Source organism: Sapajus apella, unplaced genomic scaffold (assembly GCF_009761245.1).
Source record: "Sapajus apella isolate SASKATOON/1434 unplaced genomic scaffold, GSC_monkey_1.0 scaffold3, whole genome shotgun sequence".
In the NCBI taxonomy this organism is placed as follows: domain Eukaryota; kingdom Metazoa; phylum Chordata; class Mammalia; order Primates; family Cebidae; genus Sapajus; species Sapajus apella.
This window is the reverse complement of record NW_022436943.1, coordinates 47,806,703-47,819,270: the sequence shown is the minus strand read 5'-3', so window position 1 is coordinate 47,819,270 and position 12,568 is coordinate 47,806,703. Positions and strand designations below refer to the sequence as shown.

At 44.3% G+C, this 12,568-nt stretch overlaps 1 protein-coding gene across 1 annotated transcript; it reads right to left on the bottom strand.

The window, feature by feature from the left end:
- Nucleotides 1-522: 522 nt before the first annotated feature.
- Nucleotides 523-2,595, bottom strand: TRMT12 (tRNA methyltransferase 12 homolog). Its single transcript, XM_032246525.1, has one exon. The coding sequence runs from the start codon at nucleotides 2,473-2,475 to the stop codon at nucleotides 1,129-1,131; it is 1,347 nt and encodes a 448-aa protein (XP_032102416.1). The 5' UTR covers nucleotides 2,476-2,595; the 3' UTR covers nucleotides 523-1,128.
- Nucleotides 2,596-12,568: the final 9,973 nt, after the last annotated feature.

Here is a 12,568-nt window from a genome sequence, read left to right as displayed (position 1 = left end):
GACAGGAAGATTCTGTCACACACACACACACACACACACACACACACACACACACACAATTTGTCATTCCAGTGGCAAACCATCTTTTATGGCAGACAGCCATAAAATAAGGTGAAGCTTGAAATGCTCTGAAGAATATCTCACATTCCCTATTGCTTCTTTGGTTGTCCCTGGTGTTTTCAGCAGGGAAGGAAGATGAAGGGAGAGTTTGAGGCCTATAAAAATCTAAGATTTTAATAGGAACTTTAAACAAATAGCAATTGGCAGCTAATGCACAAGCTTGAGGCTAGAAATCTAGATTCCTATGATTTAGAACAGCGATTCGTTTTCAGCAGATGAGCTTTAAAAAAAAGACTGGTGATTCTTAACCATATTTCTACCACAACAAACCAAATTTATAAGACATCCCCCCACAATCATTTAAGAATGCCACAGCAGGGGAATGTAAATACATTAAAATAATTTTTGTTCCTTTCTCTCTCTAATTTAATCAGTCATAATAACAAAGCAGCATCATGTTAATGACTTAATTCTGATTCCATTGCTTGGTCCTGTCATTTTTATTTCTCATATCCATCTATCTCCCATTACCACGACCATAATCCAAGTTACCATCACCTCAGACCTAGACAACCACAGAAACCTCCTCACTGGTCTCCCTGCTTCCATCTTGGCCCTCCTCCAGTCTATTTTCTACATTGAAGCCAGAGAAATTTGGAAAAAGCACTGTGTCTTTCACTCTAAAATAACCAATGTCCTGGGTATAGCTGCTTAATAAATAGCCACTTGAGACAGTTCAAAGAAACTCTCATTTTGCAAATAACGAAATCCAAGGCCAAAACATACTGAAACCTCAATGCCAGAACTGAGGTCAGAATTTGGAATTTATAATTGCACAGATGAGCCTCATTTCAGTGGGCCATGCTGCTTCTCCCAAATAGGTATTTCATTTTCTCTGTTATCAATGGAAGACAAATGAAATCATTTGAATTGATCTACAGCCTGCTTTTGAGGCTACAAAATGTTAAAACCAATCATCAGGGGACAAAAGGGATGACAACCTGGACTGAACTGATATATTAAGGGCCACTCGCACATGGACCCCTTGTGTCCCAGGATCCACCTCCTCTAGAAAACTGAAGGACAGGGGCAGCACTCCAGGTCCAGGACTATGTGATCCACATGGGGTGCATAGGATTTCACTGGTTGGATGTGCAGAATTCGTGTCTTCCATTGTTTCCCATGCACCTGATGAAGAAGGGTGGCGATTCGAGTTTCTGCAGATTCTGCCCACATTTGCCACTCTGGTTTGGTGGCTGGTGACAGCATTTTTCTCCTAGAATCCCCGGTAGCTCCATTTTTCCACTGGTTGGTGACAGTTTGCTGAGGATAAGGCCAATGCTCTTTCTCTATTTTGCTGACCCCAAGAGGCTGAAGATTTTTCCCTGGGAAAGATTCCACGTTTTGGTGGATATGCAAAATGCCCCCAGCATCCTGCCGCAGCACTTGGCAGGCAATGGGCCAGCCTTCTTCAGAGCTGGGAAGCAGCCCCAGGATCACCCTATCTGCAATATTTGAGAGCTTCAGTTTTCTGTTATCTCCAAAGTGTATTTGGCACCGATCTGCTACTCCATTGATCTCAAGGTTATTTCTCAGAGCAACTACAGCATGGGGATTCCACTCACAAGCATGGACAAAAGCAGCACCAGCATGAACTAGGAAGGGCAATGTAAAATAACCAATCCCTGCATAGAGATCCACCAGCACTTCTCCAGCACAGGTCAATGATGCCATTCGAAGCTTCTCAGTGATGTTTCCGAAGGAGAACATACACCGGGTCACGTCAAACTTATAGTGGATACCATTATCCACATGCTCTACCCAACCATGGTCACCCAGCAACAGCGTCACTGCTGGAGTTCGAGTGCCATCCGGTGATACCCGCCCTCGTTTTGCCAAACGCTGGACGCCAAGTGCCGAGGCAATGGTCTCCCAGAGTTCCGGTCCCAGATTTTCCCAATGCTTGGCTTGGAAACAGTCTTCACTCAGCAACAAGAGATTACCATGCCGCTGCCATGATCGGGGCAAATCAGCCTCCAACTCGGCTGACCACTTGACTCCCCGGCCCTCTACCCAGCGACTCACCTCAAGACACAATTTTTGGGCAGGTGAACAACCCTGGGCCCTCTTTGAAGGAACAGGATCCGGGAGCTGCGTCAGCATACAGGCACTGCCTGGGGCAACACGATTCCTCAGCTCCTGCAGGTGCTGCTCTGGAAACGTCTCTCCCAGCACCGGTAGCGCCACCGAGCCATCCGGCATCTTTTCCACACGGTGCTGTCGATCAAAGAGTTTCTGCTTCTCGAGATATTCCCTGCATCGCTGGGTAAACCGAGGCTCAGTCACGACTGCAACAACACCCACAGACTTTCCACTTTCTCTCTCCATGTTGCTAACGACCACATTCTCTCCCATCACCTCAGTGACACTCCCTCTCCTCAGAGTCCCCTCACCAGGCTAAATTCCCAGTCGCGATAAGGAAGACTACGGAGCGCATAACGCGGCAGACAACGCGGCGCCGGTGCCGGAAATGACGCCCAACAGGCCGGAACTAGACGTATTGATGTTATTGCTGGAGAATGGCGTCTTCTTGTCGCGGAGAAGCTGTAGTCGCCATCTTTTTTGTGGTCAACCATAACTTTATTCAGCCTAGGAGGAAGTTTATAACAGGGAACCTTAGGGACTAAAAGACTTCAAATTGGTATTCTCCAGAAACCTTATGCACTCTTTTCAGAGCTGCTCATGAATCCAAAGAGAGAAATGAACATGAAATTGTCAGAGCTCTGTGAACCAGAGCAACTCCATCTTAAATAGGAGCTGGGTAAAATGAGGCTGAAACCTACTGGGCTGCATTCCCAGACAGTAAGGCATTCTAAGTCACAGGATAAGACAGGAGGCCAGCACAAAATACAGGTCATAAAGACCTTGCTGATAAAACAGGTTGCATTTAAAGAGAGTGCCAAAACCCACCAAAACCAAAATGGCCAGGGGAGTGATCTCTGGTTGTCCCCACTGCTACACTCCCACTGGCGCCATGACAGTTTACAAATGCCATGGCAACATCAGGAAGTTACCCTATATGGTCTAAAAAGGGGAGGCATGAATAAGTCACTCCTCATTTTGCATATCATCGAGAAATAACCATAAAAATGGGCAACCTGCAGCCCTGGGAGCTGCTCTGTCTATGGAGTAGCCATTCTTTTATTCCTTTACTTTCTTTCTTTTTTAAAAGATGGGGTTTTGCCATGATGACCAGGCTGGTCTTGAACCCCTGACCTCAGGTGATCCACCCACCTCGGCCTCCCAAAGTGTTAGGATTACAGGCGTGAGCCACCACACCTGGCCCTCCTTTACTTTCTTAATAAACTTGTTTTCACTTTGCACCGAGGACTTGCTCTGAATTCTTTCTTCTGTGAGATCCAAGAATCCTCTGTTGGGGTCTGGATCAGTACCCCCTTTCTGTTAACAAAATGATGATCTGAATTTGGAGAAAGCTTTCCCATAGCCTAGTGCTGCTCTTAGGTTAGCATCAGCAGCACCTTATTTGCTGAAAGTGAAGAGTCAGATATAGCTTCCTCATTCCTTTTTCATGCAGATATAGTCATCACCATTCCACTGTCCTATGGTCCAAGAAACAACTATTTGAAAGTCAGAAGGATCTGAGCTCCAATAAATCATATCATGGCTCAAAATTGGAATCTTTACTCATAAAATGGAATCTAATCTTCAGAAGATTGCTATAGTGAGTAGAGACATTATAGTGGCTTAGACAATAACTAGTATAGATACTTAAAAAGATGCAAAGTAACAAGTTGGTTAGCTCATAAATACTAAATACCTGTTGAAATGCTTTAAAATACCTTGGTGGCACTAGGTGGTTCATACCTGTAATCCCAGCACTTTGGGAGGCCAAGGTGGGCCAGGTCAAGAGATGAGAACATCCTGGCCAACATGGTGAAACCCCATCTCTACTAAAAATACAAAAATTAGCTGGGCGTGATGGCACGCGCCCGTAGTTCCATCTACTCGGGAGGCTGAGGCAGGAGAATCGCTTGAACCTGGGAGGCAGAGGTTGCAGTGAGCAGAGATTTTGCCACTGCACTCCAGCCTGGGCAACAGAGCACAACTTCATCAAAAAACAAAAGAAAATTATAGAAATGCTTTGAAATACCTAAAGAAGACAAAAGGGAATTCCCTACCGACTAAATGAAATAGTTGAATAATAAGAACTATAAAGAAATCCTATTACTTCTACTTCACGCCCACTGTCAGTGGAGTCCAAACCAGAGTGACTCCATCTTGAATAAAGGCTGAATAAAGCAAAACCTGCTGGGTTACATTCCCAGAAAGTTAAGTACTCTCCATCATAAGCAGGAGAAGAGGGTCTGGAGGCAAGGAACCTAAGGCTGATTCACACTGATTCCTAGAACTAAATCAAATGAAAAACCCAACTTTCCATGCCTAAGTAACAAAAGGACCAGAGGCTACTTCCCTTGCTTTTCTGCAGGGCAGATGGGAAATTGAAAGTACCTTTGACTGGTTGCAGAAAGCCACCAATCAATCCAAATACCCACTAGAGGTTTCCCATTGGCCACTTGCTGTTCACTCCATGCAAATGAAGTAATGACCTGCAATCAGACGTTTGCATAGGAGTGCAACTTTGTAACTTCTCTTTGGCCTCTGATTGCAGGCCACTACTTCATTTGCATGGGGTGAACAGCAAGTGACCAATGGGAAACCTCTAGTGAGTATTTGGACCCCAGAAGAGTCTATAAATGGGCCCTTGAATCCCTGTGCAGGGACGGTTTCCATCCTGTGGAGTGTACTTTCATTTTCAATAAATCTGTTTTTGTTGCTTCATTCTTTCCTTGCTTTGTGCGTTTTGTCCAATTCTTTGTTCAAGACACCACAAACCTGGACACCCTCTACCCATAACAAGACCTTCTGGTTGAAGGAACAGGTTAATGATTCTTACTCACTAAACAAGATCTAGAACTTAAGGAAATATCCTGATGTCCTGATATCTTGAGAACAGAAAGCATTCTAGTTTAAGAATAGGTTTCTTGTTAAAGATAATAATATATTCATAAATTTTTGCCCAAATCAGTAGTCACACAGAGAATAACAGTACTAATAATCTGTCACAAGTGGATCACAAGCTGTTGTACTAAAGCACATGAGACGATTATTCTTAGCTAGCTACATAATTTTTGGTGTGGGGTCCTCCTCTTGCTTTCTGAGAACACTCTGCTCTGTAATAGAGTAATCTTCAATAAACTTGCTTCTTTCACTGTGCTCTGTGACTGGCCCTGAATTTGTTCCTGCCTGAGATACAAGAACCTGCTTTTCAGGTCTAGAACAAAATTCCTTTTAATTAACATTTCCTGTGACAACTCCCAAGGACATTACTGAGGTGAGACCTTCAATCTGAAAGAAATAGACTGCACAGGACCAACTGACTGACTTTGCGTAAGTGGGGGAATACATTTTTTTTTTTACCAATGAAGGACAAGGACACTTATCTAAGATTGGGTTTGAGGCCTACTTGGGAGGGTTAAAGGCCCCTCACAGCTGAAAATGGGTTTAGCATGATGTGATGTTAACCATTTTTCACTGTGAATTCGTCTTTCTTGTGCTCTCTGTAAGAGCATCCTGAAAGCTGCCACTTGCCAATTTCCTAATTGCTTTCTATGCTTCACTGCTGCTTTATGAGAGAGACCTCGTTGGACCAGTCCTGAGGTTTTTAACTTGCCTTTTCCTTGTTTGCCTTTGGGTTATGGGTCATTTGCCTGTCTGTTCTGGCATGTTGCTAAAAGACATTGGGGACAAGTGGCTCTGCAATATTTACTTTCCTTATATCTAGTCAACTTCAGTGCATTGTTTATTGTCTGTCCTTCTTTGAAAAGAATACTTGAGGCTGGGCGCAGTGGCTCACGCCTTTAATCCTAGAACTTTGGGAGGCCGAGGCAGGCGGGTGGATCACAAGTTCAGGAGTTCAAGATGAGCCTGGCCAGCATGGTGAAACCCTGTCTCTACTACAGTTACAGAAATTAGCAGGGCATGGTGGCACGCACCTGTAGTCCCAGCCACTCAGGAGGCTGAAGCAGGAGAATCGCTTGAATCCAAGAGGCAGAGGTTGCAGTGAGCCGAGATCACATCTCTGCACTCCAGTCTGGGTGACAGAGGGAGACTCATTCTTAAAAAAAAAAGATTACTTGGAATTTTGTATCTACATTTTAAATGAAAAGGTCCACTGTAGAAGATTAAACCTGGCAGCAATTATACCAGTCTGCCATAGGTGAACTGCTCCTGGGTGGAAAACCAGAGATTGCTTTCCAGCAGTTCTTTTTTATCTCCTTGCTAATGGAATGATTTTTACTTTTTGTTTACAAATGGCAAGGCCATGTAAATCTTGTCCTGCTTGCCTTAGACATTCCTTTCTAAACATTTTTCATTTCATTTCTTTTGCTGATTCCTCTATTGTGGTCTTTACTTTTGAACGACTGACCCTAATAATCATTTGGTTTCTGTGGTTACTTGGACAGTTCTTCCCCATGGGTTTAGGGACAGCTTTCACTTATTCTTCTTTATGTGGCTGAATAACAAGGAATGGCCCTAAGTGTTCTTGTCCAGAAACAGGGATACCTCCCTTGACCCATGGCAAACTTTTTTTTTTTTTTTTTTTTTTTTGAGACAGGGTCTTGCTCTGTTGCCCAGGCTGGAGTGTAGTGGTGAAATCTCGGCTCACTGCAACCTCTGCCTCCTGGGTTCAAGCAGTTCTCCTGCCTCAGCCTCCTGAATAGCTGGGATTACAGGTGCCCACCACCACGCCTGACTAATTTTTGTATTTTTAGTAGAGATGGGGTTTCACCATGTTGGTCCGGCTTGTCTCAAACTCCTGACCTCGTGATCCACCTGACTCAACCTCCCAAAGTGCTGGAATTACAGGCATGAGCCACCGCTCCTGGCCTCATGACATATTTTTCTAACCAATTAACCATGTGGCTTCAAGATGACCCAGACATCTCAGGGCAGTTGTAACAACTGCTCTTCTGGTAGATGTAGACAATAAATTAACTTTGGGACATCTGGAGGTTTTGACCCCATACCAAGTAACAGAGGCTCTAGAAGCTAAAGGGCACCAATAGATGAGTAGAGAATAGTTATTAAAGTATCAGGCTTTATTGCAAGGTACTCTTGACATAACTCAAAGTGCAGCAGAAGACCTAAAACCTGGCTAGCTATCTACGTGGATCCACAGGCACCCTAGATCATTTGCATACACAAGCTATGGAGCAAATTTATTCCAGCCAGCCAGATTTAAAAGATGGGCCACTAGGGCCAGGTGCAGTGGCTCACACCTGTAATCCCAGCACTTTGGGAGGCTAAGGTAGGTGGATCACTTCAGGTCAGGAGTTCCAGACCAGCCTGGCCAACATGGTGAAACTCTGTCTCTACTAAAAATACAAAAATTACCTGGGTGTGGTGGTGCACACCTGTAGTCCCATCTACTTGGGAGGCTGAGGCAGGAGAATCACTTGAACCTGGGAGGCAGAGATTGCAGTGAACTGAGATTGCGCCATTGCACTGCAGCCTGGGCAACAGGAGCAAAATGCCACCTAAAAAAAAAAAAAAAAAAGAGAGAGAGAGAGAGAGAAAAGGAAAGAAAACAAGGTAAACCTATTAAATAGCTTCTTTATATTGAACATTTTCTAATTTTCCAGATTTCACCTTTTGTTGAAAGTCACAATAATGACTGGTCCCCTCCGTGCCAACACTTGCTGAGTGAACTCCTCTCCACTCTAAATACAAGGGATCGCAGTGGTTAGGGAGGAATATCATTACCCCTGTTCAGCATGAAGATGTTTCTGAAGATAGACCTCTGTCCCTCTGCACCCCTTAGAATTAAGGGTCCCTTTATAAAAGAGAGGAGAAAATTATATCAGAGGGATTCAAACCAGAGTGACTCCATCTTGAAAAAGGCCAAATGAAGTAAAACCTGCTGGATTCCATTCCCAGGAAGTTAAGCACTCTCCTTCAGAAGACCTTTATGGTTGAGAGAATAAGTTAATGATACTTACTAAGTAAACAAGACCCAGAACTTAACAAAATGTTTTGATGTTCTGATATCTCAAGACAGAGTCTTGCTCTGTCGCCCAGGCTGGAGTGCAGTGACATGATCTTGACTTACTGCAACCTCCACCTCCCAGGTTCAAACCATTCTCCTGCCTCAGCCTCCCAGGTAGCTGGGACTACAGGCATGCACCACCATGCCCAGCTAATTTTTTTGTATTTTTAGTAGAGATGGGATTTCACCATGCTGGCCGAGCTGGTCTTGAACTCCTGACCTCAAGTGATCCACCCCCTTTGGCCTCCAAAAGTGCTGGGATTACAGATGTGAGCCACCATGCCTGGCCAAGAATAGGTTTCTCTTATACTAATAGATAATAGGTTTCTTATACGAATAGATAATAATATATTCATAAATTCCGGCTCAACTAAACAGTTGCACAAGAGGATAACATATTGCTAGCCTGTCACAAGCTGATCACAAGCCTTTATAATAAAGCACATGAGTTCGTTATTTTAGCTCTTTTTTTTCGTTTTGCTTTTGAGATGAAGTCTTACTCTGTTACCCAGGTTGGAGTGCAAGGGCACGATCTCAGCTCACTGTTACCCAGGTTGGAGTGCAAGGGCACGATCTCAGCTCACTGCAACCTCCTCCTCCCAGGTTCAAACGATTCTCCTGCCTCAGCCTCCCAAGTAGCTGGAATTACAGGGGCATGCCACCATACCTGGCTAATTTTTTATATTTTTGGCGGAGACAGGGTTTCACCATGTTGACCAGGCTGGTCTTGAACTCCTGACCTCAAGTGATCCACCCGCCTCGGCCTGCCAAAGTGCTGGGAGTATGGGTGTGAGCCACCGCGCCTGGCCAGCTTCCTTTTTACATAAGCATCTTATTTGTATTCACGGTCGTACTCTTGCTTTTTTCTTTTTCTTTTGAGACAAGGCCTTATCTATCACCCAGGCAGGAGTGCAGTGGCACAATAATGGCTCACTGCAGCCTTGATGTCCCAGACTCACGAGATCCTACTGTCTAGTCTCTCTAGCAGCTGGAACCACAGGTATGCTACCACGCAGGGCTAATGTTTTTTAAATTTTTATTAGAGACAGGGTCTCATTATGTTGCCCAGGCTGGTCTTGAACTCCTGGGCTCAAGCAGTCGTCACACCTCACCCTCCAAAGTGCTGGGATTATAGGTGTGAGCCACTGTGCCTAGTATCCTCTTCTTCCTTTCTAAGGATGCTCTACTCTGTAATAGAGTAGTCTTTAATAAACCTGCTTTTTTCACTCTGCTCTGTGACTGGCCTGGAATTCTTTCCTGTCAGAGATCCAAGAACTCACTCTGTGCTCTAGTTCCAGACCCCTTTTTGCTAACAGTTCAAGCAATAAAAGTAACCCAGGCTGACACCAAGCTCCAATGGGAGATTTGTCAAAGTCAGGTCCACCTCCACTCAGAGTTCCTTCTATTGGATGCCAATTTGTCAACCAAAATACGTCTGACACAAGTCTCAATCAATTTAGAACTTTGTTAAGTTTAGCAGCTAATGTAAGGCACATACTGGAAGAAGGGAACATAGCAACCATAGAAACAGTCTGTGATCTGTGCCTTTCTCCAAAGACGATTTTTGTGGGCTTCAGTATCTAAAGGGGAAGAGCAGGCTGGAGGGGAAAGAGGGAAGCTCCAGTCACATCACAGAATCCACATGTTGCCAGAGACAAGGAGCAGGTAGGGGAATAGTCAGTTATGTATTTGCCTCATGCTCAGTAAATCGGCACTTGATAAGCTAAGGGGACATCAAGCAGCTGGAGGTATCTGGCCTTTTATCTGTAGCATCCACTTAGGAACAAAGGAAAAGACAGCTTCTTGCATGACTTGGCTTTTGGCTTATTTTTCTTTCCTTTTGGCAGGTTGAATTGAGGTCCTGATATTTTATTTTCCTTTCACAAATGAACAAATGAATGAACGATGGAAGGAAAGAAAAATAGTTCATGTTACAAAGCAGTGGTGTAGTTCTAAAATATGGACACTAGATGGAAACAGGCACCCGCACGGCAGCAGCTGAGTGTGGGGAAGGATGTGCGGTACTTGGCCTTCCAAGGGAGGTGATGTCCAGGGCTCCTCAAGGGCCCCACAGGCTTTTGTCTGTGCATCTCTATTAAACATCCCTTACTGACAGGATAGTCAGGTGTGTGAGCGCATTTGGCAACAAGTAATGGAAACCTCAACACCATTTCCCTTTGCAGCAACACCAGCCCTGGACTCCTTTTTACTGGGTTGTTGCAAAAGTAATCACGGTTTTTGCCATTACTTTTAATTAAAGGGGTCCAGGGCTGGTGTTGCTGCAAAGGGAAATCCTCAGTCCACCAGGCTCCTTCTCAGCCTCTAGGGGACCCTTTATTATTTGTGGTTTTGGGATGGCTGCTTCACTTCTGGGCTTCCAGAGCAATTAAGACAGAGCAGGAAGACATAAGAAGCATCTGCCCCATGGACTTCCGCCTGCCTCTAAAGGGTAAAATGGGTTCCCATGGCCACCCCTGACTACTGGGAAGGCTGGAAAATCGTTTAATTTTACCTCTTGGTCCCTGTAATCAAGGACACATGAGGGAGAGTGGCAAACATTAGCCAATAAGTGGACTTTCTCTAAGAAGTGTGTGAAAGGCCCCAGGAACAACAGAGCCTCTGGACGGGGTTTACATGAAAGACAGAGAGGAGAGGAGGAACAAAGAACAGAGCTGGGAAAATACGTGAGTCAGACAGGAGAGGTTAAAAGGGGCTGGGTGGAGCTAGGCAGGGCTGGCTGCTATAATCCCAGCACTTTGGGCGGCTGAGGCAGGCGGATCACTTGAGGTCAGAAGTTCGAGACCAGCCTGGCCAACATGATGAAACCCCATCTCTACTAAAAATACAAAAATTAGCCAAGTACGGTGGCAGACGCCTGTAGTCCCACCTACTTGGGAGGCCGAGGCACGATAATTGACTGAACCAAGAAGGTGGAGGTTGCAGTGAGCCAAAATTGTACCACTGCACTCCAGCCTGGGCGACAGAGAGCCAGACTCACTTTTCTCAAAAAAAAAAAAGGGTTGGGGGTTGCTGGGCAGACTCTTGCTACCTGAACCTTTACCCAGGAGACACATATCTATTTCTGAAGATTTTGATTCAGATTTAGGATCACCTTCTTCAAGAAGACCTTCCAGGGTTTTCTTTCCTTTCTGTCCCATCTTGGTTGACTTCTAGGGGAGATTTAAAAAAGAGAGAGAGAAAGAAAGCTTTAAAATTACGTAAAATAGTGGAACTGAGGAAAACAATGAATGTTCAGCAAGTGTTTACCATGTGCCCGGCACTGATTCCAAAGTTTCATATTAATTAAGTTTTCTAAGGTTTCTGTGAGGTGTAGACTATTACTAGTCCTCTTTTGGAAATATTTATTTTCTTCTTCTTCTCCTTCTCCTTCTTCTCCTTCTTCATCATCATTAATATTATTTTGAGTTGGAGTTTTACTCTTGTTGCTCAGGTTGGAGTGCAATGGCTGATCTTGGCTCACTGCAACCTCTGCCTCCTGGGTTCAAGCAATTCCCCTGCCTCCGCCTCCCAAGTAGCTGGGATTACAGCCATGCACAACCATGCCCATCTAATTTTGTATTTTTTAGTAGAGACAGGGTTTCTCCATGTTTATCAGGCTGGTCTCAAACTCCCAACCTCAGGTGATCCGCCTGCCTCCCAAAGTGAGGAGATTACGGGTGTGAGCCACCATGCCCAGCCTATTTGCTTATTTTTAAATATACCATTAAGTTTACTTTAATTACAAAATATGTCAAATATGCTGAAAATAATATAGTAGACACCCATGTATTTACATTCCAAGTTTTAAAAACATCGAGCTTCCTGAGAGCTAGACTGAAGTGATTGGAAAAAGAAAAAACATTGAGTTTTTTTATTTTTTGTTTTTTTGAGATGGAGTCTCATTCTGTTACCCAGGCTGGATTACAATGATGTGACCTCTGCTCACTGCAACCTCCTCCTCCCAGGTTCAAATGATTCTCCTGCCTCAGCCTCCCAAGTAGCTGGAATTACAAGGGCACATAACCACACCTGGCTAATTTTTTGTATTTTGGGCAGAGATAGGGTTTCACCATGTTGGTCAGGCTGGTCTTGAACTTCTGACCTCAAGTGATCCACCCGCCTCTGCCTCCCAAAGTGCTGGGATTACAGGCATGAGCCACCATGCCTGGCCAAAAATGTTAATATTTTGTCATGTTTGTCAGCTCTGTATTTATTTTTATTCTTAATTAACAAATAATAGCTGTGTGTATATATATATATATATATATATGGGTACAGTGTGATGTTTTGATATATGTATACATTGTGGAATGATTAAATCAAGCTAATTAATATATCCATCACCTCACCTACTTATTTTAAGAGAACATTTAAAATCTA

What these genes read in the sequence shown, in the direction of transcription:
- TRMT12 (XM_032246525.1), bottom strand. Translation starts at nt 2,475, where the DNA reads ATGGGAGAGAATGTGGTCGTTAGCAACATGGAGAGAGAAAGTGGAAAG.